This window comes from Miscanthus floridulus, chromosome 19 (assembly GCF_019320115.1).
Source record: "Miscanthus floridulus cultivar M001 chromosome 19, ASM1932011v1, whole genome shotgun sequence".
In the NCBI taxonomy this organism is placed as follows: Eukaryota; Viridiplantae; Streptophyta; class Magnoliopsida; order Poales; family Poaceae; genus Miscanthus; species Miscanthus floridulus.
Window position 1 is genome coordinate 15,035,610 of NC_089598.1, and position 27,533 is coordinate 15,063,142.

At 45.9% G+C, this 27,533-nt stretch overlaps 2 protein-coding genes and 1 pseudogene across 2 annotated transcripts; 1 reads left to right on the top strand and 2 right to left on the bottom strand.

The window, feature by feature from the left end:
* Window positions 1-1,337: 1,337 nt before the first annotated feature.
* Window positions 1,338-2,243, bottom strand: LOC136525604 (uncharacterized; annotated as a pseudogene).
* A 2,254-nt stretch (window positions 2,244-4,497) lies between these two features.
* On the top strand, window positions 4,498-7,035 carry LOC136525232 (uncharacterized). The gene is made up of 3 exons (XM_066518223.1): window positions 4,498-5,090; window positions 5,978-6,281; window positions 6,710-7,035. Exons 1-3 carry the CDS (start codon window positions 4,581-4,583, stop codon window positions 6,766-6,768), a joined length of 873 nt encoding a protein of 290 aa, XP_066374320.1. The 5' UTR covers window positions 4,498-4,580; the 3' UTR covers window positions 6,769-7,035.
* A 12,173-nt stretch (window positions 7,036-19,208) lies between these two features.
* Window positions 19,209-20,486, bottom strand: LOC136525605 (F-box/LRR-repeat protein 25-like). The gene is made up of 3 exons (XM_066518540.1): window positions 20,104-20,486; window positions 19,519-19,991; window positions 19,209-19,222 (listed from the first exon to the last, which is right to left on the bottom strand). Exons 1-3 carry the CDS (start codon window positions 20,484-20,486, stop codon window positions 19,209-19,211), a joined length of 870 nt encoding a protein of 289 aa, XP_066374637.1.
* Window positions 20,487-27,533: the final 7,047 nt, after the last annotated feature.

Here is a 27,533-nt window from a genome sequence, read left to right on the forward strand (position 1 = left end):
CAATATTCCTAAAAAAGTCAAAATTTCACCAAATTTTAGAGTAGAGCTTTAAATACTGTCACAAGGCTACACAAAAAAATTTGGGTCCAAAATCAAAAAAAATATATATATTTTGCCGAGTGCCATGGGAAGCACTCGGCAAAAATGTCTTTGCCGAGTGCCGGGCCCAGGAGGCACTCGGCAAAATTTGTTTTCAGAAAATAAAAAAACATTTTGCCGAGTGCCCAAGGATGACACTCGGCAAAGTTTTTAAAAAAAAATAAAAACAAATTTTGCCGAGCGCCTGGCTTTCCCGAGTGCCAGGCACTCGGCAAAGTCCAGATTTGCCGAGTGCCTGACTTTGCCGAGTGCCTAGCACTCGGCAAAGCCTGCTTTGCCGAGTGCTACACTCGGCAAAATATTGCTTTGCCGAGTGCCACGATATTTTGCACTCGGTAAAATATCAGGCACTCAGCAAAGTACAGTTTTCCAGTAGTGTTGGGAAGATCTGAAAAGATACATTGGAGTAAGTAAACTTATTACAACCATGCATTCTATAGTTTCACATCTACAAATATTTGATATAGGTACCGCTAAATGATTATATGAAGGGGCTTGGTACTTCTACATCACATGGCCTAAAAGTTAATAGTAAATAATATGTCTTTAAGTTCTTATAAATATTTTGGTAATGTATCACCAAAATAGTTCAGAAATCTATACACCATTGAGCTACGACGACTTTTGTGAAATCTATACACCATCATTATGGAACTTGCGATTGACCTTACATTCCTAATAGATCCATTATTGACAAGGCACGGCTCATATCTGTATATCTAAACCATGTTGTATTGCAAAGGCTAGCTTCAAGGGTTATGGATAGGTACACAAAGCTATTGCTCCAGTTTATCACTACTTGATGAAGTAAATGAACTTTTGGACATAACTATATAGCATAAAAATTGTAAAATGGGCATGCAATGAAGCTACTATACCTTAGTGTAGAACCTCACGTAAGGTAATAAGATGGGGTCAAACCGGTCGCCCTCTCTTTCGCCAACCTTCCTCACTTTCTTTGACTTGATCGAGGTCGAGCGTGAAGATTCCAGCTGTAGATATGTTAATGAATATAGTGTTTGTGCCCTCCGCAAAGCCAACGTCTCAAGCTCCGTAACCCTGTGTTCAGCGGCGGATCCAGGAAATATTTTAGGGGGGACTGAACAACACTGCTGCTCGATCTTAAGTCTCAGCCCCCCCTATACTATAGAACTTTGCCTAAAAATTCATAGGGACTCTACAGTAATTTACACTGATTCGGTTTGGGTAGGGGAGGCTTGAGCCCCCCCCCCCCCCCGCTAGATCCGCCCCTGCCTGTGTTCAACCCATTCACCAATGCCATTAGTAACATCTTGTTGTGTCCATATATGGATGCGATTGTTTGATAGGGCGGCAAGTCGATCCTAGCCCTCCGTCCTCTGCCTTAATGAGAATTGGCCTAGACACAGCTCGTGGCATGTTGATCTCGGATAACCAATGTGTACACAGGTCATCCTTGAGGATGCTTGTGCTATCTTCAAAGGAGAAGTATATGACATCTCCAATAACAAGACTCTGTTTGCGATGGCCTCTCAAGCGGTAGTAGGTGTAGTTGTGATTGCTATGATTGGGGCCGGAGGCACTCTACGCACCGGTCAGTGACGAGTAATTGGTCGCACATGCAAATATAGGGCTGTGAGGGTTGGTCTCTACAAAGACCACGCGGAACGGACCAGCTTGGCAGTCGAGGTGGTCGCAGCCGTCCTTGGCACACAGCACAGCCCCGGTGTAGGTGCGGCACGGGTAGGACGGGTAACTAGCAGAGGGCACGCTCAGGTGCTGTTGGCTGCCGGTGATGGGGTCCCAGACGATGAGTCCCCTCTTTGACGGGTCCCTGAAGACAGTGGATCAGCACACGGCCATGACGGCAGTCGACGGCCAACCAGCGGCTGTAGTCGACCGCGGGCGCATGCGAACGGGCGAGGTGATGGAGGTCGCTGGGACGAATTGCATGGAATCGTGATCGTAGTAGCGGTTCTGGATGTAGTCGAGCAGCGTCGGCGCTCCGTGGAATCCGCGGCAGCGGCGCAGAAAGCAGTCCCGGTCGGAGAGGACGCGACGCCACGACTTGCAGACGAGGCTGGCGCGGGCTACGTGCACGGGGTCGTCTGGAGGAAGCCGCACGAGGATCTCTTGACGAGCTCCTCCGGCAGCGAAGATGCCATGTCGTCGCGGGTTATTGGATCTTGGATGCTATGGACCGGAGCGAGTCTACGGACACACTTATACTTATATATTATATTGATTGAAAAAAAAAACTGAGCAGCAAGTACTCCATATATATGCGATACGATCGATCCTCCAGGCCGGTCGAGCGTGTGGAAAACGGACGGCGACACGATCGAGGCCTTACGTTACGTGATACGAAATTGCTACTGTGCAAGCGACCGTTCCGTCCGGACAGATCCACACACGAATGACTCCACCACGCGGATGTGACCTCCGCTTGCATCCAACATGTGACCCTCCGCTTTCACTTCCTCAGTCCGCTCGCTCGCTCTTCCCCCGCTCTTGACACCCACTCGCTTCCGCGCGACACGCAGGTCGCTACTGTCGCTCCCTCCCCCTTCTTCCTTCGGCGACCTCCATGCCTTGCGCCATTCTCCAGGTCGCTCGGGGACGGACGCCGCACCCGCGCAGGTTGCCGCCGCCGCCGCTCCCTCCCTCCCACGACCTCCATGCGACCCCCCACTGGAGATGAGGACGAGGGTGGCGACTCCGGCGAGGTAGATCTAGATCTGAGCCCTCCTCCTTCTCCTCCTCCTCCACCTCCTCATCTGGATCTGAGCTCTCCTCCTCCCCTGGATCTGGATCTGGATATGAGGGACGCGGCGGTGGCTAGGGTTCTAGCGAGCTCTGTTGCAGTAGCCTTGTGTTTGCTATTGCAACAAGTAATTTTTCTTTGTTGTATTACTTTTTTTTTCTGATGTTGCATCTCGTATTGCGCTTTGTTTCTTGTTGTTGCAGTAGTTTTATTTTGCTCTTGCAACAAGTAATATTTCTTTGTTGCATTAGTCTTTTTTTACGTTGCTTTTCTCACATTTGCTTTTTGTTCTGTTTTGTTGCAGTAGCCTTGTTATGGTGTTGCAACAAGTAATATTTCTTTGTTGCGTTAGTTTTTTTTTCCTGATCTTGCATCCCGTATTGCAGTAACTTTGTTCTATTGTTGCAGTCGTTTTGTTCTGCTATTGTAGTAGACTTATTCTGATGTTGCATCTCGCATTGCGCTTTTGTTTGATGTTGCAAACAAGTAATACTTCTGATGGGAGCGCGGTGAGGATGCGACGCACCTAGCGTGGGCACGGCGGGGGGGATGGGTGGCGTGACAGGATGGCCGTGGGGAGGGGGTGCGGTGGGATGGCGGCACGGCGGGACGGAACGAGTCTACTGTTCCGTGAGGCAGCGGGCGCTAGGTGCTCCGTTGTTTTGGTAAGTATCGAAACGAATCTACTGTTCCATCGAGACGGCGGGTGTGTCTTGGTGCGTGGGGGGCAGGACACTCGGACGGGGCTCGATGAGCGTCCGGACACACCCCTAAATCCGGGCGTCCGGGCGTTAGGAGCGCCGTACGTGATAAGCTTGTTGCACAATACTTCATCAGCTCACCGAGTCACCGTCTCCTGACATGATTTTAGCACGAACGGCACTTCATGCACTAACACCAGTTCATGTAGGCAGTGCACTTCTTGAGACGATGAAGTAAAGGTTCCCAAAAAAACAAAAAACAAAAAGATGATGAAGTATAGGCCGTAACTCTAGCTTACCAAGCACGCATGGCCCTACTTGTCACTTCGCTCTAGAATTGCACGATAAACTCAGCCAGGATGGCCCCACTTGTCACTCGCTGCAGCGCTGGCTGGACCGAGAACTGGAACTGGAAGCCCGTTTTCGTGGGCAGGCTAGAGGCGCTGGGTTCGCTCACTCTTCCTCCCATCTCCTCTTCAGCCGGATTCGATTCCTGCCACTCCTGATTCCTATCCAGAAGTCTGCTCGATTATGGGTATTGCTTTCCTGCCACAACCTCGATACTTCCTACGATCTGCGGATCCAAGATCCATAGCTCCTTCGTTCACCAATTCTTTACGACGCAGCTCGCCTGAGCAACTCCTGTTCGACGAAATGCCGCGTGATCCCGAAGGCCAGAACCCAGCAATGCGCGCATGGCCACGGAGGGACGAGTTCCTGGCGGCTTTGGGTGGGCCCTCTTCCGAATCGTGGCCCGCACGGCACACGCACACCAGCGTGTTCGCTGGCGGTCCCCACCGTAGATGGCCCCGCACGGGCCCACCTGCCAGCTGGCGAGCGATGCAGCAACCGACCTGCGCTTGCCTTCAAATGGCCCCGCCTCGGCGGCGCCCACGCTAACCGTCGCAAACAACACCTGCTCTGCTGCTCTGCTTCCCTCTCCTTCCCCTCTCCCCCTCGCAACAGCGCCAATCCACTCGCCCACCGCGGCACCGCCGTACCACCAGTCCACCACAACTACCCGCCGGCCGGCCGGGATGAACCGCTTCCCCGACGGGACGCACGTGTGGCTGCGGAGCCGCGTGCGGCGCGGGTACCTCCACGCCGACGAGGACGGGTCCGGCGTCTCCCTCAGCACGGACCGCGCGACGCTGAATGCGGCGTGGCAGGTGCACCGGATCGTGCGCCAGGGCGTCGCCTACATCCTCCTCCGGTGCGCCGCCTACGGCCGCTACCTCGCGCTCTCGGCGTCCCTGGCGAGGGACGGCCACCGCGGCCGCGAAGCCGCCCAGAGCGACTTCAACGAGCCGCAGCAGCTCAACGTCAGGTGGAGGGCCGTCTTCGAGCCGGATGGCAGCGGCGACGTCCTCCTGTTCTGCAACTTGGGGGTGGGCCAAGAACGCTACCTCCGCGCCAACGGTAGGCACCGCCGCTGGAACAACGGCGTCACCGCCGATGTCCTTGGCGACGGGAGCACGATGATGCACTGGACGGTCGTGCAGATCCCCCTGAGACCAGCGCCGCCTGCCCTTCCAAGACCATCTACGGTGAGTTCACTGTTCCTTCTCCTAGAACACGGTTCTTAGCTGCCGATTCCCTGAATGGCGCTTGGAGCAACAATTCGGTTACGTAAATTTTGTCGAAGAACTCCTGAATCTTGTCTATTGCGTGGTGCAATCCTTACATTTAGTCTGGCCGAATTCTGTGTTTGTTATTGAATTCTTGCTATCCTCTGCATTCGGTTCTTGGAACCTGTCGATTCTGTGAACGGCTTACTTAGTTACTTGGAGCAACAGTTCTGGTGACCTCGTTGCGTAAATTTTGTCGAAGAACTGCTGAATCTTGGCTATTGCATTGCCCTGGGAGCAATTCTTACATTTAAGTGGCAGAATTCTGCATTTCTTCCTGAATTCTTGCTCTTCTGCATTAGGTTCGCTTTAGGGACAAGCCAGTTTATCCAATATTTCTCCATTCTAGATTATGATCGCTTTATGTAATTCTGTCTGTCATTCGTTAACTTGCAAAGAATCAAGGTCTGTTGAGACCATGGGGTTCCTAGTTAAGTGAGCTGTGGGTTTCTGTATACGTTTTGTTCTCGTTACAGATACCTGCGTTTTCTGTGGCAACAGGATCTGGGAGTCCACACTGGCCTGTTCCATTGGCCATTGCGTTCCCCTGGGTGCAATCCTTACATTTGGCCTGCCTAAATTCTGCATTCGTTCTTGAATTCTTGCTCCTCTGCATAAGGTTTATTCTCTATACTAGATTATGATCTTACGAAGTTCTGTCTGTAATTCGTTAATCTGCAAAGGTCTGTTGAGGCTATGGGGTTCCTAGTTAAGAGAGGCAGAGAGCTGTTGCTTTCTGTATGCGTTTTGTTCTTGTTACAATGTGTATTCAGATACGAATTTACCTGTGTTTTCTGTTGCAATAGGATTTGGGAGTCCCCACTGGCCTGTTATGGCAGCGCACTGGGCCCGTGGTGGACCGGCAGCGAACAATCCGGTACATGCGGGCAGGCGATGAGGAAAACTTACTCGGCACGGAGACATTCAGTTTCTTGGGGCGGTCCGTGTTCAACCTGACGAACGAGGTGGCGACGAAAGTGGGCGTGGACATGTCCACAATCACACTGTGCGTGCACGCTGGCTTGCATGGGCGGCTGACCCCTCTGGTCGTCGACCTGCCTCGCAGCGAAGACCCTTTGGACATCGTCGTCCTCCCCAACAGTTCACCAGGTGAAAACTTTGCAGTTCCCTCAGTTGTATGGCATATGTTTGTAGATCATACCACTATCATATTGATGAGGGTAGCTTCATATGCACGTATGTTCTATACTCTTCTTGGGAACTTACTTTTAGATAAGTACACCACCTCGTTCGTAGATCATACTACTATCAGATTCTTGGGACCTTACTTTTAGATAAGTACTTTTACATATGCTCATATGTTCAATATTCAGTTAGGAACAACATGAAACATGCTGCAGATAGCTCAAGCAGTTCAAAAAAAAAAAAAAACAGTTGTGTGTTGACCTTGCTACTAATTGTCCTTTTTTGTTATTTCACAAAAGCGTGTTAGATCATTGAATCCTGCAATAGTTTTGCAGCACCATTGCATGCTGTCTAACTGACACATTGTTTTTACTTGCCGGTTGCAAATTCAGCTGCTAGGGGATTGCGGCACCCAAATGTGGATGCACCTGAACCCGCACCCGGCATATAGGAGCAGGATTGATCACAGCAACTTCGTGATTGATCTCTCGGATACAGCGACATGAGAATAGGTCTTCTTTCATGGTTCATGTAGTTTCAGAGAACACAGCAACTCTTCTGGTTTCTGGTAGTTTTGTTGGAGGCATTCTCCTGACTGAAAGCAGTTTATCTTGTCCATTCAGTTTTAGTACTCACGAACTGATCTAGTTACTATCTTCATCTCTGTTACTATTTGGATGGAGTTAGTGCTTGAACAATTTTGCGCAGTGGCGTTGGTTGTACTTAGCATCTTCATCTCTATTGGGTGATAATACACATTTTGATGGCTTACTCTATATTTTTCTCCTGAATCCTAATACGCCAGATTTTTCAGTCTGTTTTCTGAGCTTAGCTTTCAGTCTTGAACTGAAGAAAATCATGGCTGTATCATTTGTTCGCTGAAGTTCTGCTTCTGCACCCAACTTCATATATGCTCGCTATTTCCTAGTTCATTCATCAGATTAATGGAACGTTATGTTGAAAAGGTCATGGAGGCAGTACATTTTCAGAAGTCTATATCTTTTGTTAATCATGATTCTTTTGGTATGAAGATTTTTTTATGAGGAAAGGTATGAAGAATTTGACAGGTAATGTTTGGCAACTCTGTTGTGAGCTGCTCCTTTCCTAAGTGTTCGTCAATACAACTGCTGTATACTGTTGAACAGTTGGATGTTACAAATGTACTGTTCAACCACGCAAAAAAACCGAGCACCATTTTTACTGAACTTGTGTGTATACTGTTAACTGTTGGATGTTCCCAATATACATGGCTGTTTACGTGCACAGTCAGCAGATTCGCAGGTCAACCGTTTCCAAAAGGAATTATATGCAGTGAATTTCTTATAAATGATGTTCAGTTGATCATAATACTGATGGGACTGGGAATGTCAATTGCATTACTAGTATTTTCATGACAGCTCTGTAGTTTTCAGTTTTTTGCTTCATGACACATCTTCACTGCTCCCTCCGTTCTAAATTATAAGTCGCTTTGATTTTTTTAGTTCATCTGCTTTGCTATGTATCTTGTCAAAGTGACTTATAATTTAGAACAGAGGGAGTACATCACAATATCATACTGATGACAATAGAACACCGTTCTCTCTAAAATAGCTCACATGTTCAGTTCAGAGTACCTCTGTAGTTTCGAAGTTGCTGTTCTAAGAGATGTGTGAAATAGTTGCTGCATGCATGTACAATCCACTTCTTCGGAAATTTTGCTTCAGGAAATGGTAGCTTTTGTCAATGAGTAACTTGAAACATGCGTAGACAAGCAGGAGCAGTTCAGAAAATTGAGTAGTTTCAATTGTTAGAAAAACTACAGATGACCCTGCTACTGATTTCTCCTATCTTTTTTTTTGTTATACAGTAGTATTTACAAAAGTTTGTTACATTATCCAACTGCTGCAGATAGCTGCATCACCCATAACATGCTTCCTAACTGACTTTGTTTTCACTTGCCCGTTTGTGAATTCAGCTGCTGCTCAATTGTGGCACCCCAATGTTGGAACCCTAGAGGTGTAAGAGAGCATGACTACTGACAAAGTGACAACAACTTCGTGACTCATTTCTTCAGAATCAAAATGCTGCTTCGGATACAAAGGCATGAGAAGTAGCCGTCATTCTTTCGTTCGTCTAGTTTCAGAAACCTCAGGGACTCTTCAGCTTTCTGGTAGTTTAGTTGGAGGTATTCTCCAGAAAGGAAGCAGTATAGCTTGACACCAGTTTCAGACTGCTCAAAAGCATTATTTCCACATGATGCTTGAAAGATTTTGCTTTGTGTAGTTACAGACTGTCAGGTGATAACAAGAATGTTGCTGGTTTACTCTGTAATTGCTCCAGAATCCTGACACTAGCTATTGCAGTCCAAAGCTTTCTGGACTAACCTTTCAGTTATTAACTGACAAAGTGACAATCATGGCTATATCATTTATTAGCTGAAAATATGTCACGTGCATAAAAAAAAACTCGGGCTGCTAGAGTGCTAGGTAGATATCCCGAGCTATTTTAGCTTAAGGTAGAGTACTTCTCACCCAGCCCGAGAAAACCCCTGAACCTCGTACCCCGTCCGCACACAAAGGCCTGTTACCCGGTGATAGGACCGTTCCATTTTACCCATGCTTTGGGAACGTGGGATAAGCAAGGAGGTTTTTTTCCACACCGTCGACCAGAAATTCGCCTGACCAAAGGATTTGAACTCTGGTCACGTCACTCAGAGGATTGACCAACTGGTCTAGTAACCGTAGGATATGTCATGTGCATAACTTCATCAACCCAGGCACCATTTCCTGATATATTTTAATCAAATGTTAAGGTGTCAAGTTTATTGTTACCTTTTTTTTGTTCAAAAAAACTCGTGAGTGAGGCCCGACGCAGGTGATGATATGTGGACTTTGGTTGCTGATGACAGATTCACCGGAGTCGCTGGGCTCTGGCTACCCGCATCGTGTCTGTTTGGAGTCTGGGCCCTGGCACGGGACCCGCCTGTCAGTGGACGGCGGCACATCAACGTCACCTATAGGCTATAGTCTCGGAGGCTTTTACGTGTGTACCCTTAAAAAAGATGCCACACTCCTGCGTATTCCTCAAAAGTTGGTCGTCACCTACATGCCCTCGCTCGAACTTTTTTTTTCCCTCACGCCATTCCGTCGGCATTTGCTCCTAACGGTGGGTAACGGCTCTGGAGAATGACTCAGTTGCCCTTGGGCTTGTATGGGCGTCTGAACTTTTTCGTTTCCCCTGTGCCATTGCCAGGCCAATTGGCTTTGGCGCCAGCGTGTCCGAGCCAGCTGCTGCACCCTCTTGTCCATTGGTGCATGGACTACAGCTGCCTGGAACCTTACTGCAAGAATGTTCATCAGAATGTTCAGATAAATCTAGATGGAACCAATATGTATCCTAAATCACTAGTTGTAGTTTTCTATGTATTAATGAACTGCACATATGCAACACATACAACTTACTTCATTCAATTTCATAAGCAGAAGTGTGTTCACTATTGAATGAAACCAGTGTGCCTAAGCAAGTACAGTATCAGAATGCAACTCGGTCTCCATCTCAAAAGTCTACAATTCAAGCTGAAACCGAAGCACAGGTATATGTTGGTCTCCGAACACTTAAAAAATGGGGTCCAATAAGTAAAATGCACTATCTAATAGCAGATCCTACCTTGGCAGTGCGGAGATATAAAGATTGTTTTCACCCTAGTAGATACGCCAAGACCATCCAAGGCCTATCTGATGCACACAAGACCGTCATTAAGAAGATCGGTTTTGGAGGATGCTGACAAAGATTGTGAGGAGGTAACTCTTTGCCAAGACCATCCAAGCCAATACCTCTTCGCCATACGATGCTGACAAAGATTGTGAGCAGGTATAACATGGAAATTAAAAAAAAATTACTCCCTGTTACTCACCTTCCTATGACTCCATCAGATGTATACCACATCATGGATCTTCAGATAGAAGGCAGTGATATAGTAGTTCATGACAATATAAAGATCAATTGCCTCAAAAAAAAAAAGACAATATAAAGATCAATAAAGAATTGTTCTATGCATACAAAAGCCAATCCCCAGGTGACAATCCTATTACTCTAAAGGCTCTTGAGCATAAGTCCAAGTACCCTGATGATCACTTCATACGTCAATTTATTTTGTACACCATCGGACGTATTTTGGCACCTACTACGAAAGAGCATGTTCATTCTAAATATTTGGCAATAGTTGAAAGAGTGATGACATTCCACACTTTAACTGAGGCCAATTCACATTGTGTGATTTATTGAGCTGCTCACAAAATTTCAAAGAGGGAACGCACAAAAATCTTCAGGGTAATTTGGCTTTGCTGCAAGTGCTACTTCTCTATGTGAAAACATATAGACAAATGCTTATAGAGATCAATATATGTAGCACATGTCTCACAATGTTTATCCGTTTGATTATTACTACTGGTATTGGGAGCATGTCCATGCTTACAGCAACCACGGTGTTTCCTACTTTCCTGTGCCTCATCCGCTGATGGAACGGTGGGATGAGCGAAACACAAATCTTAGAATGGATGTTTATCAGGCTGACAACATAGTCTTCCTAGCAGGATTCACTTTCGTCTTCGGTTCTTGAATCTGCACCGCGGACAACTACAACACGCTCCATGGTCACCTCATAGAGGTTGAAGCAAATCAGACTCTTCCAGCGAAATCTCAGGAGAGGATCTCGTCGAGGAGATCGACAATTCGATTTCCGGTCCTACTCGGATTCAGAAAACAGTTCAAGCAACTGGAGTCTAACTCGGACACGCGTGCTTCGTCCTAGTCAAATCTCAACACGCTGGACGCTGGACGCTGGCTCGGACATGCTGGCGCCAAAGCCAATTGGCCTGACAATGGCACAGGGGAAACGAAAAAGTTCACGCCCATACAAGCTCAAGGGCAACTGAGTCATTCTCCAGAGCTGTTACCCACCGTTAGGAGCAAATGCCGATGGAATGGCGTGAGGGAAAAGAAAAGTTCGAGCGAGGGCATGTAGGTGACGACCAACTTTTGAGGGGTACGCAGGAATGTGGCATCTTTTTTAAAGGTACACAGGTAAAAGCCTCACAGTCTCGCCAGGCCTGCAGGCCATCGCGGCGTTGCCTTGAAATTCCCCGGCGGCTCGGCGACCCCTCCTCTCTGTCCCCTTCACTGTGCACCGCCGTTCGCCTTCCCAAACAGGGCGCCGCGCGCACGGGCGTAACGTCACGCAATCACGCCGCCCCCAACAGGCTTGGGGTCACCCTGCGCCCGCCCAAATCCTTATTGGGCACGCGCGCGCCGCTAACTGAAGTGGCGCGCGCGACGATTCCATGGCCAGAACTGAGGAAGGAGTGGGGTTGGGGCGGGGGCGGGGCCAGGGGGCAGGCGGTTGGCGGTGCGGCCAGTGACGAGGTCGCCATGACCGGGGCGGTGGACGAGGCTCGGCGGCGGAGGCAGAGGAGGTTAAGTTTCAGATTTTGCAGGGCATCCATGGTCGGTGGGCTTAGAAAGAGGGCCTAGGACGGTGGTGGTGGGTTGTGGGCGGCGAGCGAGGCAACAGGGCGCCGCTGAGATGGTGGTGGAAGATATCCGGTTGGGCGGAGTCGGCAGCGGGGGCGAGGAGTCGCCGGTGAGGTGTCCGATTGGTGTTAGTGAAGGATAGGGAAGGTTGGGCGGGGGTGGACTGCGGGGCGGTGAGGTTGCCAGCGGCCTAGTCGGTGCTCAAGGCAGCATAGGCAGGAGAAAGAGCTGCGGACAGAGAAAGAAAACCGTGCGCCAGTAACCTTCCCGAATCCCGACGTGCGCGCGTTGATTAAGAGCCCTGCGCATGAATCCATCCGGACCCGGCGCAAGGGGTAGGTCGGTGATCGTGGCCCATACCTCCTCCGCGGTGAATGGCAGGCCCAACGCGGAGAGATCGGCCTATGTGATCCCGAGAAAGTAACCCACAGGACTTCTTAAGCAGAAGCTTGGTATCACAGTTGACTCTAAAACTGTAGACGCCGAGGTCGTTGAAAAGTTTCGCGTGACCTTTGCGGCCCCTTTGTCAGTCTACAAGCAGGAGGCACTACTGGCGTTATTTGGGGACGAATTCGGTCCGGTGGCCATGAACCTGGATTTGGCCGGATTTGATGCCGAGGATATTGGGCTTTGTGCTCAGCTGGTTTATCGCAAAATACTACTGTGTAAATCACAATCACGTGTGTTGTTTTAGTCACTGGTCTCGATAATAAGTGGATTACCATGGGCAGCGTAGGTTATAACAAACTTTACTTCTGCTTAATGAAAAATGTGCTATAGCACAATCGTAAAAAAAAAACAGGACCCGGTTGGCCGAAAACCTATTGGCGTCGTCATATAATCTAATATCTATATCTATACCTAATAATAAAGAGGCAAAATTTCTTGCACACTTTTTTCATCTAACCTACCGCTCATAGTTTCGATAATAAGAAAGTTTTGATTTCCACAGTCCCCCTTCTGGTCTCTGTATCCGTGCCCATATCCTTTACTTTTCAATCCAAATACGGTATCTAGGCGGGCGTCGCTCGAGGTGGAGGCAGAGCCACGGAGTAGGTGGCGTAGCGCTAGGCGTGGACGGATGCGAGCAGGGACTAGGAGGAGGGGAGCAGGCGACCAGCGCAGCGTACATGGCAAGGAAGAGCGCCACCCAGGTCCGTCTCCGGCTCAGCGCCCGCAACAGGAGCAACGTCCACAGGGGCCACGCCGTTGGCTCGGCCGCCCCACCGCCAGATCCATGGACGGATGGGAAGCTAGGAGCAGAGCCCAACTGAGGAGCGAGGGATTCTCGGCCCCAAAATGAGTTCGACGTGAGCAGCTTGTGTGAGGCAAGGCGAGTGTCGGTAAGAGAAGCGAACGTCCCATGGATCGCTTTGTGGGATGAGGCCAGGCAAGCGGGTGAGACGAGGCGAGAGGCGGTGAAGGAACGCATGCCATCGTTCGAACCTTCGAGGTGAGGAAAGAAACAGATTTACCGTAGCCGCATAGATTTTACAGAGAAAATAAAGGTTCGTGCATGAACTTTTATAATTTGACCCCAATAAATACCAAAACTTTGCACTACCGTTAAATTTCTTTTTTTTTTGTTCCCGCTAGTAAAGTATGGGACAATTTTCCCTCTTTTGCATTTCCTTCCCATGCATCAGTGAATGGAGTTCTTATTTCTTTTTTTTGTTTGTTTCCCATAAATACTAAAGAAAAAACATAAAAGCAATAATAAAAGACCGTTGAAATTTTTACCTCTAAATTGCGATAAAATTTTGATTAAGAACAAGACTTTTCTTATTAGAACATGGTCCAACCGATTACAACATGGTCCAATAGATGGTCAAATTAATAAACTGTAAATTAAAATATTAGGTAATTTGTTGTCTAGTCCAGTCTAAATAAATACACTTCTACATGCACCAGTGCAATCCACGATGAGCGTTGTCACGTGTGGATAGTAGAGAGATCTGTCTCGTCATAATGACCATCAGACATACCAATACATGACATATCAACAACTAACTCCTTAGTGATTGAAATAAAAAATAAATTATAGATTTTTATAGATCCTCAAATATTATCAATGTCCGCCCTGATATTTAACACTACTTCAGCAGTACTTTTCAGCGAAAGAACAATGTTTTTCTCTCACAACAAATCAACATCAGCAGCCATGATCATTGTAAAATAAATTATATTTTTAAAATTTTATAGAAGGATAATATATAAATAGTTATATAGCATTCTTGTTCACATTTTCTATGAATATTATAGCTTACTTTCTCAGCATTCTTATTCTCATTTTCTATGAATATTCGATAGCTTATTTGCCCTGTTATAACACGTAGGCATCTTTGCTAGTAATAATAAAGAGGTAAAATTTTAGCCTATTTTTTGTTCGTCCATTTTTTGTCCATCTCCATCGAACTTCGGAACAATGGAGAGTTTCTTTCATCTGGATTTATATAACTCGTACTTATACGAATTAGAATAGTTCTTGTCTAGCGCGCGATATGAGTTCAATTCCAAAACGTATTTGGTCATCCACAACAATAGGAGTATGCGAAAGAAAAAATAGAAAGTACAAAAGAGAAACACGATAAGGGACAAAAAAATCAAGTGGAACACGGAAAAAGAAATCACGTACTCCATCCGTTCTAAAGTATAAGTAGCTTTGATTTTTTTGCTTCGTCTATTTTACTATTTGCCTAGACAAACTATTATATCTAGATGCATAGCAAAATAGATGTACCAAAAAAGTAAAAATGACTTATAATTTAGAACGGATGGAGTAAAAGATTTTGGGTCACGTGAATTAGGATTCTTTGTGTGGTTTAACATATTTATGAAAGATTTCTCTTATTTTATTCCTTTCTATTTGAATTAGGATTCCTATTTAGGTTATTTAGATTTAGAATAGATGTATCTATTTGATTAGGATTCATAGCTATTTGGGTTACCTTAAAACTTATAATGAAGTCGTGCATATGTCATATAAAATGGGACTTACTAGCGTCCGGATGTCCGAAGCAGATGAACGCGTTCGGATCGACGCCCTGCTCATGCTTCTGTCCCAGCTCGCGCTGCCCGCACCTGCCGCTGCGCCGTATCGCTGCACGTCTATCCCTCGTCTGCCTCGCCCCACTCCTATCCGCCTCACCCCGCGCTGCACATGCACCCTGGCTGCGCCCGTCACTCCTTCCCCCTGACGCCTCCTCTCTCCGCGCGGGCAGGAGCCTGGATGCGAACAAGCACGCCCCCCCGTAGGACCCTAGACGCATCGTGCGCCCCATCTACCGGCCCCCGGCTCATTGCACCCCTTCCCCCAACGCCCGGGCCGTGCCCCTATGACTCCCTGAACATACCTCAAAACACGAAGCACTTGCAACATGAAACATTAGAATGCAACTTAAGTCTGAAAATATATGAAACATTTGGAATATACACTTGCAACATATATGTGAAACATATGCAACATTAAAATACTTACTACAACATAAGAATGAAACAACTGGAATATTTGAGTGAAACATATGTAACATCCAGATCAAAACGCTTGTAACATGCGTCTGAAAACAGATGAAACACTTTGAATAAACGCTTGCAACATGCCTATGAAACACTTGCAGCATATGCAACATCCCAATCTACTTTTGCAATATACCTCTGAAACATTTGAAACCCTTGAAACATACATTTGCAACATGTGCTTTTAGCACAACGTCTCATTGCTGTTTGAGAATGGAGGCTCGTCGGCGCGTGAAGTTCACCGGTGTAGAGCTCGCTGCTCCGGTGGAGAAGGGCACGATAGGTCCCGTGGAGAAGGCTGTGGTGGCCCCGTGTGCAGGAGAAGCCCACGGCGGGCGGGAGGCGCGGTGGAGAGGGAGGAAGACGGGCTGCCATGCTCTAGCGCAGAGGAGATGCCGGCCGGCGGAGCAGAGACGTGATGGAATGGGAAGCGCGGTGCTGAGAGGAGTGCGATGGAGAGCAGCCGAGGCGCCACAGCGGAGCGCCATCGCGGAGAGCTATCGTGGCGATACGGTGAGGTGAGTTTTTTCTTCTTTTTTAGAACGGTTGGATGAACAGATAAGATGCGGTTGCTGGGCTGCGTCACGGCCCACCATCGGCATCGGTCCGGGGGGACGGGCGCCCTATACCTAGCATTACCGATATAAAATAGGAAAAATGTAGATTGAACATAATATTTTAAATTTGACCACACAAGATGTACATCCCGTTGCCACGCACGGGCATATTTGCTTGTAAGAATAAAAGGTATCTAAGGTTTATATCTCTAAATGTAGATTGAACATAATAGTTTTAAATTTGACCACACAAGATGTACGTCCCGTTGGCACGCACGGGCATATTTGCTTGTAAGAATAAAAGGTATCTAAGGTTTATATCTCCAAATAAATTTACTATAAAAATATTTTTTATTACCAATCCAACGATACTTATTTGTTATATAAAATGATAGTATTTTATCTATAGAAGTGATCAAAAGTCAAAATTATTTCACTCCTAGGAAAATAAGAATTGCATTCTTTTTTAGGTCGGAAAGAATATATATCAAAGTAAAAAAAAAGAAATGGCAATGAGGCAATAGAAAAATTGAACATTGTAAATGGAGGATAATTTTATTGTGTCAAAGGTTCTTCTTCCCCTTATCCATCGGCCCAGCCACTGACCCATCTATCCCTTCACGTCTCCATCACATAGGCATGGGACAGCAGCAGCCCTATGGGGGGCATCTTCACCTTTTGGGTTCAGGTGTTTTTGTGCTGTCTCAGCCACCTTCCCAACTAACTCTACCATGCCGCGCCATTATCGATGATCATGTCACTAGTGATTTTTCCCCTTATAAGAGCAACTTCAAGAGAATGACTATCCCACAACTTGACGAAAATGCGAAAAAAAACTCGGTCCAACAGCGTGCTTTGGTATCTCTATCTCCAAAATACCAAGTATGCTATCCTACGAATGTCGCTCGGCAGATTTGCCAAGGCGGCCTCTCGCTCGCCATCGGGGGCGTCTTGACTTTTCTTGCGGGCAGCTCACCCTTCTCGTTCTCGCCCCCTTTACTCCCCTTTCTGCTGTGGGATGCCGGATCTCACGCTATGGATTTGCAGAGTGCGTACAACACCGAGACGGCGTCCTTCTTCCCCCGCTCATTCGCATGTGCACCGACATTTCTCTCTCCGACCAGCGTCCCAGGGCTACTGCGCGCAAGAGGTTGGATGTCTGTCACTCTGTCTACACCACCATCGCGCGCCCACGGCGGCCGCCGCCCACCTCCAGCAGGGCCAGGCCCAGGGCTAGGGCTAGGGCTAGGCTATTGCCCCAGCAGGTGGCCTCTGCGTGCTCGTGTTGCACATGCCGCTACTTTTAAGAGCTGGTCGCTCGAGGGCCGAGGCTTCCCCGCCGCCATAGCGGGGAAGGATGCTGCACTTCTCCACGGAGTCCCTGATGACGCTTGAGTGCTTGGTAATTGTGGTTCTTGACCCAGAATGAACAGTTCCATTTGTACAAGCACTGCGGTCATAGTTTTCCAGTTGCTGATTCAGATGGTGGCAATCTGGCATGTTGTTTATGTTAAGAGCGTGGACGGCAGGAGCTCCTAGTCCTAGCACTGGCTGCCGCCCCGGTCGAGATGGTGTCCACCAGCGCCTCGGCCGCGCAGGAGGGCAGCAGGCGGTGGATGCCCGAATTTCAATGAATGAAGTGGCACTTTTAAAATTATGGAGAAGTGCTAATTTTACAATAATTATTGCAACACTCTAGTTTCTATAGAGTTATTTATTTTGGATATTCTCTAAATCCTGGTATTTTGCGTGTTCGAAGCAGCCTCTCCGTAGATTTTGCGGGAGAAGGCTTGACTCGGTTTTTTCCTTCCTCAGACCCCACTCATGTGAGAGCCTCCAGCACTAGGTCTTCCCTTCCCCTCTAAATCATGGTATTTCAATCCTAATTTTACAGTCTCTTGGGCTATACCACCTCTATCCAACGAAGACAGTGTCTGGAGTTGGGGAAGACGAGCTCAGGCGCCAATCATATCACGCAGACCATATGAACTCATAAGAATTGGTTGCTGGTGGGTTCAAAACATTATAATCATGATTATCTTATCTCATAGTAAGACATTATACTATAGCGCACATATAATATACAAACAAAGCTTTTATTTCAAAAGAAGGTTTTAAAAGTTCCATTCTACCTCACGCTTTACAAATTTATGTAAGTATGTAGGTATTAATTACCTAATACATGTAAGCGTATATGTGTCACGGTGTGAAGTCCACATTCCTCCACCAAGTAGTAGACGCTCAAATACATCCATCTTGCCTGGAGGTAGCCGATAGTATGGGTTGAAACTTATAGCCACTTTATGGATTCTTTTGGCGCTTGCGAGCATGGCTTCGATGAACCCAAGTTCACAGTCAATTCCTGCAAATCCCGTGAACCGTGCTTCTTGTAGGTGATCCACGGAGAACTCATTGATCCAATGGTTTGGGTGATCGCATAAGAAATTGTTTTGCTGCAAATACAAGTAATTATTGATGGATTTAAGATAAGTAATTATTGATGGAAATAGTATGGGTTGAGTGCAACAGATTAGATAGAGATCATTATGTAGAGAAGTAATTATTGATGGATTTAAGATAAGTAGGTAGTACGTGCTCACCTGCAGGTCGACGAAGAAGGGTAAATTTAGGCTTAAGTGTCTAAGATTGTTGAATCGTGTGAGGAGGCTTGCCACGCTGGCTCCAAAGCCATGCCGTTTATTAACAAACATAACAGAAACATTAATGGTCAAAGATGTGACTTGAGGGAGGTGTGGTACCCTTCTTTTTATCATGTCAACATCCAGTTCCTTACAAGAGTATAAAAAAAAGAAATAGGAAATGAGATACGGGATAAAATTCAACAATTAAGAACAAGAAATTTACGCAAACCAAGCACATTGAACAAATGCAAGTCTATATAAGAAATAAAACATACTACTAGCTATCTCCCCAAAATGATATTATTCTAGTTTTGTCCTAAATCAAACTATTTTAAATTTGATTGAATTTGTAGAAAAGAGTATTAACATCTATGACTCCAAATCTGTTTATAAAATATATTCCATGATGAATATAATTAATGATCTTATTTAATAGCATCATATAAACATATATTGTTAAAATAATATGATCCAGATCACCATTCTCTCTCTCAAGGAAACTTGTGCCTAGTCATGTTCTGAAAAAAATTGGGATTACTTTTTTAGTAATTTCTTTAACTTAAGATTGGTGTGACTTGCTATAATTGTGTTTCTTTTGGGACGAGGTAGTAAGAGATATTCAAATAGGAATACTTGAAGGGATATACAGACTACGTTTACGTACCACATCAGCCGTAGAATGCTGGTAAAATTGCCAATTCCAATTAATGAAAACATTTCATGTAAATTAGAGACGTACCTTTTGATCTTCAAGAGTAACGTCAAGGCATGTGAGAAAGCTACAGTGCTTGAGTAGAAGTATGCTGCAGTTATTCTCGGCCTCGCCTAGAGGAGAGGCACGACCTCGACGTGACCATAGACTGAGCTTGACTCTCCGCACGCACGGCAAGTCTCCATCGACGCGAAGCCACATATATGAGCTTGACTCTGGTGGTAGAAAGAAAAGTGCAACTTCTTCTAGCCGCGGAGCCGAGATACTGAGCAGCTCGTAGGAGCAGTTTTCTATGTGGAGAACCCTTAGGCTAGGTGTTCTAAGTTTCAGCCACACCAGAGGTTGGACGTGCTCTATCACCAGCTCCGAGAGCACCTGGGCTTCAAGCCGCATCTCGTCATCGAGAACATCAAGGCAAATCTTCTTCAAGGACAGCTTCTGCAAACGCGGGCAGCTCGCCGACGACACGAGGCGGACCAGGTGGCGAACACCGCCAGCTGGTATCTCGATATTTTCTAGCGAAAGAACCGTGAGCCATGCGAATTTCACGGTAGTGGAGAGCCGGAGCCCTGCGCTGCCTAATGCCAAGCGCATGGTTTCCAGCCTTACAGGGCTAGTGGTGAGGTCGCCAAGACACACTGCTGGTTTCTTGTCGCCGCCGTGGTCTCTGTTTCTGTCTCTCCAATGTTTTGGACGATACGCCAACGGCAGACTTAGGTCGACGTCGAGAGCCTTCACCCTGTACTGAACAGCGTACCGGATCCACCCTTGCACGGCATCGACGGACGCCAGCATCAGTTTTGCAAGCGGAGTCCGTGTAGACTGGACACGGCGGCGAGATTACCCTTTGCCAGGCGCACAGAAACCCTAGCATCCGGTTTGTCAGGCTGTTGTGCTCGTGGTCCGCGGCATACGAGATCGCCAGGCTCTCGATGGCGCAGTCGGATTGGCTACGCCGGGCAAGGACGCCGTTCACGAAGGAGACGAACCGCTCCAGGTCGGCCATGGACACGGACCGAGAGGCGAAGCGGAGCGCGGGCACGCGTGTCCAGAGTCCGAGCCACCGCCGCGAGAGCGCGCCCGTGCGCACCGCGTCCCTCGCGTCGGGCACCAGCTCGAGGATATGGAGGAGCACGTCGTCGTCCAGGCCGCTGATCCGGTCGACGACGTCGCCGGGTGGTGGGGCTAGCCTCGCTCGTTTCGAGTTGCGCGAGTCTTCCGCCGTGGAATCCATGCGAGAGATTCGCGGGTGCCCTCGCTTCGTCGAACGGAACAGAGACTCGTTTCTGATTTCCGTTGATGCGGCGAGCACAGATATGGTCATATATATGGCCGGCCGCCCGTGTTCATGTGCCGAGTCGGACTCCACCATCATCCATGACGCCACATGTCTCCGGTGTCCGGACCTTCAAAATTGCTCCACCTGTCAGTGAAAGGACGGCGTGTGTGTCCTCTTTTTTTTTTTGATCGGGGGTGGGTGTCCTCTTGGGCGCGTCGCCGGGTGACAGGTCGCGTGAAGGGTCGTTTTTCGTGCGCTATGACAGGGCGCCGCCGCCGCTAGGAAACAATGAGCAGGAGCATAGAACTTGCAGTGTCTCGTTTTTCGTGCGCTATGGCAGCGCCGCCGCCGCTAGGAAACAATGGGCAGGAGCACAGAATGTCACGTCGCTAAATGTCCACACAAAATTGCACATCTTCTTGCCAAGGAAAATACGTACACATTTTTATATTTAGCTAGAATAGCAAATATATAACCGTTTGTTGCAACGAAATACTACAACTTATTGTGCGGTTACTGGAACGATTTGTAGCATGTACTCCCTTCATTCAAAAAAAATGTCATTCTTGCTTACCGACATGGTATTAAATAACGGGCTATTAAAAATAGCGGCAACTTTTTTCCACTGCTATGAAGCTATAGCGCCGCTTGACATGTAGCGTTTTTTTCAAAAAAAAAACATGAAAAACACTCGTAATTGATGCACAAAAACATGACAAATTTGAAATTCGATGAATACAAATATGTTTCTAAAGTTTCACAAGTCTAGATAGTATTACTAATATGACATTACGACATAATTTATGAAACTCCAGTGCTTAATTGTTCAAAATATCGAATTAGTAGCAAATGATAATTGTACAACATGGCTTAGCAGGCTTTGATATGGCCTGGTGGCAAAATCTAAAATAGCATCGGTAAGGAAAATGGACCCTAGTCCCATTTACTTTGGATTTTGGTGTTTGATGACCAACACAACTAAATTGGACTAAAGAATTTGCAAGTGTTTATTTTGTAGTTCAATAGTGACTTGGACGAAGGCGACATGATGATCCGATAATCAACACCATAAGCAAGACCTTAGAAGTACAAGAGAAGACCCAAGATATCAAGCAAAGTCCAAGCACGAAGATAGGAACTAAGCCGGACGCAAGATTGTGAAGATATAAGCTCATAGAGGTGACAGGACGCTGCACAGGATGTTGCACCGGACGCTGCATAGGACGCTGCACCGGACGCTCCGATCAAGAGGCTTGGCAACAGCAGTGTCAGTAGCAGCGACCGGACGCTGCATAGGACGCTGCACCGGACGCTGAGTGCCAGAGTCCGGTCAACATCAGTAAGGTTCTAGAGAGCCATTTTCGTGACCGGACACGTCCGATCAGTGCTGATCGGACGCTGGTCAGAGTCCGGTCAGTAGCAGAAAAGCGGGATTTCATCCCCAATGGCTACCTTCTCAGTGGAACTTATAAATAGACCCCCCAACCGGCCATTTGAGTAGTGTGGAGCTGAGGAAACATACCAAGGGTGTTAATACACTATTTTAGTGATCTCCACTTGTATAGTGCTTAGTGTTTTATTAGGTGATTAGCGTAGGTGCTTTGCGAAGTGCTTAAGTTGATTAGACCACCGCTTATACGCTTGCTCTAGGTTTAGGCCTAGTGTTTTGTGAGGTTTGCATACCTCTTATCACTCGGTGCTTACGCGCACCATTGTTGTACATCGGAGGAGCTTGTAGTCTTGCGAGATCACACCAACCGTGTTTGTGGTGTGGGTGCCACCGTGTAACGGTGGGAACAAGGCCCGCGGCATTTCGGTCGAAAGCTTGATAGTGAAGATGGCGGGGAGCATCCGGGAGAGGCTTGCCGGAAGGCACGTCGGAGACCCACTTGCGCATGGGGAAGGCCCAAGGCTATCCACGGAGTTACCCGCCCAGGAGCTTGGCCCTTGCAATGGATTCCCTGAGAGGGGCTCCAACGAGGACTAGGGGAAAGCTCGCGCGCTTCTCGATACCTCGGTAAAAATACCGGAGTCGTCGATGGGAGTTTGCATATCTCTACCTTGCTCTTTAGCTTCCGCATTTACATTGATTGCATTACTCCTTTTGTGGTAGAGATAGCAACACATTAGGCAACACATTAGCAAAACCGTAGTTGCACATTTAGATAGTTTGTCTTTTGCATAGGTTTTGCTAAGGTTAGAAAAAGAGGCCATAGTTTAGAGTTCAAATTTTAAGTTGCCTAATTCACCCCCCCCCCCACACACTCTTAGGCGTCATGATCCCCTTCAATTGGTATCAGAGTGGGTTGGCTCAAATTGGACCTTTGGCTTAACCGCCGTTGAACCGACACTATTTAGAGTGGTTGGGATGGATACCTCTAGGCCTCCGCACTTTGATGGCACTAACTTCCCCTATTATAAAGCTAGAATGGCTTGCTATCTTGAGGTGGTTGATTTGGGAGCTTGGAGAGTCACTTGTGATGGGATGAAACCCATTAAGAATCCCGAAAAACCCATAAAGAGTGATGAAAAAGAAATGTATTTCAATGCTAGAGCTAAGAATTGCTTGTTTGAATCATTTAGCATGGATGTGTTTAACCAAGTATTCACTTTAAATACGACACATGAAATTTGGTTAAAACTTCAAGAGCTCCATGATGGCACATCCAATGTCCGTGAGGAAAAACATTGTCTAGCTAAACAAAATTATGATTCCTTTACAATGAATGATAATGAGCTTGTTCGTGATATGTATTCTCGTTTGAATCTAATTATTAATGAGCTCCATTCAATAGGATTAATAAAGCTAGATGATGCGGACATCGTGAGGAAGATCATCTCAGTGTTACCACAAAAGAAATATGCAAGCATCATCACCATCCTTCACAACATGGAGGACTTGAGCACCATAACCCTGGGAATAGTCATTGGTAAGATAGTGACATTTGAAATGCCATGCAAGATGGGTCAAGAAGAAGCCTCTTCATCAAGCAAAGGCAAAGCTCTCGCATGTAGCGAGAAAAAGAAGATGAAGGGCAAGCAAATTGAGACAAGCTCAAGCTCAAGCTCCTGAAGTGAAGTTGAAGAAGAGGATGATAATGATAATGATGATGATGAAAATTCAAGTGATGATGATCAATCTTCCTCCTCCACCTCCGACCTTGATGAAGAATCAATCAAACTTATCAACAAGGTGGAGAAGATGATCCAAAGGCTCAATGTCAAGGGTGTGCCCATCTAAATTCAAGATCTCATTTTCACCAATCAAAGAAATGAGCAAAGAAAGAGAGGATGCTATGGATGCGGCGAGTTGGGGCACTTTATGGAAGTTTGTCCAAATAAGCCCACACCCAAGACAAAGAAGAAGGCATGCAAGAACCAAGCCCTCACATCAATAAAGTCATGGGATGATTCTTCAAGTGAAGAAGAATACCATCACAAGAGGCGAGGCCGCAAGCACTCATCATCAAGCTCTTCTCGTATGTGCCTTATGGCACGAGGTAACGAAAGTTCATCCTCTAGTGAGAGTGATAGTGATAATGAAATGCCTTCTTATGATGAAATTGTGCAACAAAATCTTAATTATGCTAAAGTTTGCACTAATCAACAAAAGAAGCTCGAAAAATTAAAAGGGAAGCTAGATAGTTCACAAGAAGCATACAAAATTTTGCTTGAACAATATGAGAACTTTGCTAATCTCAATGTTGAACTATCTACTAAAATTGAGCAACTTAAGGCTAGTGCAACAACAAATGCATGCACGATCAATGATGAGCAACTTGTAAAGAAAAATGAAAGATTAAAAGAAAAGTTAGCTAGCTCACAAGATGCTTATAAAAGTTTATTTGCTAAAATGGAAACCATATGCAAACATTGTGATGAGCTAACTAATAAAGTTGCTAAGCTTGAAGCCGTTAGTACAACACCCACCAAGTCATCTAAAAAGAAAAGCTCTATCTTTAACATGTCTAAAAATGATGCCTCTACTTCTTGTAATGATTTATGTTTAGACTCATCTTTGTGCAACCAAGTTTATGTTGAGAAAGTTGTTGTAAATACATGCACACAAGAGGTTGCAAAGGAGAATGAGCAACTCAAGCAAGAAGTAGCTCGCCTCACCAAGGACTTGACTCAAGTGAAAGGCAAGGCAAAGCAAGCCCAACTTCATCAAGATAACACCATCAAGGGAGTGAAGAAGCTTGATGAAGGATAAACCGTGGTTTGCTACGTGTGCCACAAGAAAGGTCACAAGTCCTATGAGTGCAAGGTGAAGAATGGGGGAGGAGCAAAGAAGAAAGAGAAGAAGCAAACAAGCAAGCTCTCCAACACCTACACCAATAAGGTGGACAAGAAGGCCTCCACACCTTATGCGCTTAGTGTTTTATTAGGTGATTAGTGTAGGTGCTTTGCGAAGTGCTTAAGTTCATTAGACCGCCGCTTATGCGCTTGCTCTAGGTTTAGGCCTAGTGTTTAGTGAGGTTTGCATACCTCTTAACACTCGGTGCTTGCGCGCACCATTGTTGTACATCAGAGGAGCTTGTAGTCTTGCGAGATCACACCAACCGCATTTGTGGTGTGGCCGCCACCGTGTACTAGAGGGAACAAGGCCCGCGACGTTTCGGCCGGAAGCTTGATAGTGAAGACGGTGGGGAGCATCCAGAAGAGGCTTGCCGGAAGGCACGTCGGAGACCCACTTGCGCATGGGGAAGGCCCGAGGCTATCCATGGAGTTACCTAATCGGGAGCTTGGCCCTTGCGAGGGATTCCTTACGAGGGGCTCCAACAAGGACTAGGGGGAAGCTTGCGCGCTTATCGATACCTCGATAAAAATACTGGAGTCATCGACGGGAGTTTGCATATCTCTACCTTGCTCTTTAGCTTTCGCATTTACATTGATTGCATTACTCCTTTTGCGGTAGAGATAGCAACACATTTGCAAAACCGTAGTTGCACATTTAGATAGTTTGTCTTTTGCATTGGTTTTGCTAAGGTTAGAAAAAGAGGCCATAGTTTAGAGTTAGAATTTTAATTTGCCTAATTCACCCCCCCCTCTTAGGCGTCACGATCCCCTTCAGCATCATTATTTGAATGCTAAAGCTTTGCAATTTAGTGGCGCTATAGCGTTAAATAGCGGTCAAAGTTGGCATAGCGGCACAAATGGCAATAGCTTAGCGTGGAGTCTCTCCAACCGCTATATAGTGTCGCTATAGCCTACTATTTAAAACCATGCTTACCGAGAAGTCAAATATTCTTAAATCTTAACTTTGTCTAATTATATATAAAAAAATATTAATATTTATACTACATAATTAGTAGATGAATTGTTGGATATATCTAGTCAAACTTGAGAAAGTTTGATCAACATGCATCCTATAACGTCATTCTTTTAGGGATAGAGAGAGTTGTTTATTCAATAGCTGCATCATGCGTCCTAATTCGTCTTGTTATTGAACTATGTGACATGCCTAGACGCACATACCTCAACCTCATATGGGTTTGGAAGGCTAGGAGATCTATATACTCTTATAAAGCTAAACCTCACTAGATGATTTTTCTCTTCATGCAAGGTGTCCACGTCATTTCCCACTATGTAACCCACTAGATGTCATATCTCTTCATGCAAGGTGTCCACATCATTTTCCACTAAGTGACCCACTAGATGTTCCATGTCTTCATGCAAGGTGTACACATCATTTCCCACTAAGTCCATGTCATCCCTTATTAATTACAAAAAATATCCACATCATCTCTATCATGTTTAATACTTTGTTTCATCACCTATTCCTCTATAATTAATCAAATATTCTATTGATTTTTCTTCTATTAGCTTATCATTTTTTTATCAAACATGATACAATAAAATAACATGCAAGTCAAATTCATATATATACAAAGTATACAAAATACCATATAGTAATGCGACGAATGTAACAGATTTATTTTTAAGAAAATCTCGCAGCAACGCGCAGGGTAGTCTTCTAGTTTATCCAATGATCATGTCACATACTTCAATTTATCTTAGAATCAGACTCCCCATCGTTAGGGGTTGCCAACTATTTCGGGTCCTTCTCTTGGTTAACCAAATTAATCGAAAGAACCAAATTACATGAATTGCACTTCACTTTTTTATATTTCGTAAGGCTATGTTTGATTTATGTGTGACATCTCATATTTGAACTTATATTTATATGTATTACTATATTGCTTTGTACCCTTGTCAATTATCATTATCTAAAATAGATGAAGTGTTGCTCAATTCTTGACTTCATATATGATTGGAAATATCTCATTCACATCTTTTCTCCAATAAACTGCAAACAGGTCACCTAAACTACAACATAAAATGGTCATTTAAACTAACTTTAAATTTCTGCAGCAATGCGTGGAGAATTCAACTAGTAGGAAGTGACTAACTCTTCCTATTCTCCATGCTGTAATTGTCGGTGGAGTAGGTAACATGCCGTTTGATTCTATCTCTTAATTTTTAATTTATTTGGTTATTAATGTAGAATTGCCTACTAACCCTCAAATAGGATGATTTGTGCACCAAATTGACAAACACAGAAATAAATTGGTGGTGAGATCCTTGTATCTAAAGCTAAGTGCACTAAATTGACAAACACAAAAGACTTGGTGGTGGCATTCTGGTATCTAAAGCTAAAGTAACTAGTTCAATTCCCTAACTTTAAACTAGAAATTTCTATTTTGCCTTTATTATTTTCCTTCTATGGTGAACGCATGGGGAAAAAAGACCCAAAGAAAAAAGAAAAAAAACGGTGGCATAGATAAGAAATGGACAGAAAATAAGAAAAACGGTGTGGACAACATAAAAAGTTGGGCAAATTGTGTTTGTGCCCTCGTTTTCACCTTCAACTGCACGGTTGCCCCTCTTTTCTTTAGTTTGCAGATTTGCCCTCCTTCTGTTACATGCAGCCTTCCGTTTGCCCCGCTCGTCACACGGACCAGTTGTGGGCTAATATTACTCTAGTATCCCTTCCTTATC

Excerpts from the sequence above, each read along its gene's own strand:
- LOC136525232 (XM_066518223.1), top strand. The coding sequence starts at position 4,581 with ATGAACCGCTTCCCCGACGGGACGCACGTGTGGCTGCGGAGCCGCGTG. Across the intron at positions 5,091-5,977 it reads CCCTTCCAAGACCATCTACG|GATTTGGGAGTCCCCACTGG; the intron begins GTGAGTTCACTG and ends CTGTTGCAATAG. Across the intron at positions 6,282-6,709 it reads CCTCCCCAACAGTTCACCAG|CTGCTAGGGGATTGCGGCAC; the intron begins GTGAAAACTTTG and ends TTGCAAATTCAG.
- LOC136525605 (XM_066518540.1), bottom strand. The coding sequence starts at position 20,486 with ATGGATTCCACGGCGGAAGACTCGCGCAACTCGAAACGAGCGAGGCTA. Across the intron at positions 19,992-20,103 it reads CTAGGGTTTCTGTGCGCCTG|GGTGAAGGCTCTCGACGTCG; the intron begins GCAAAGGGTAAT and ends TGTTCAGTACAG.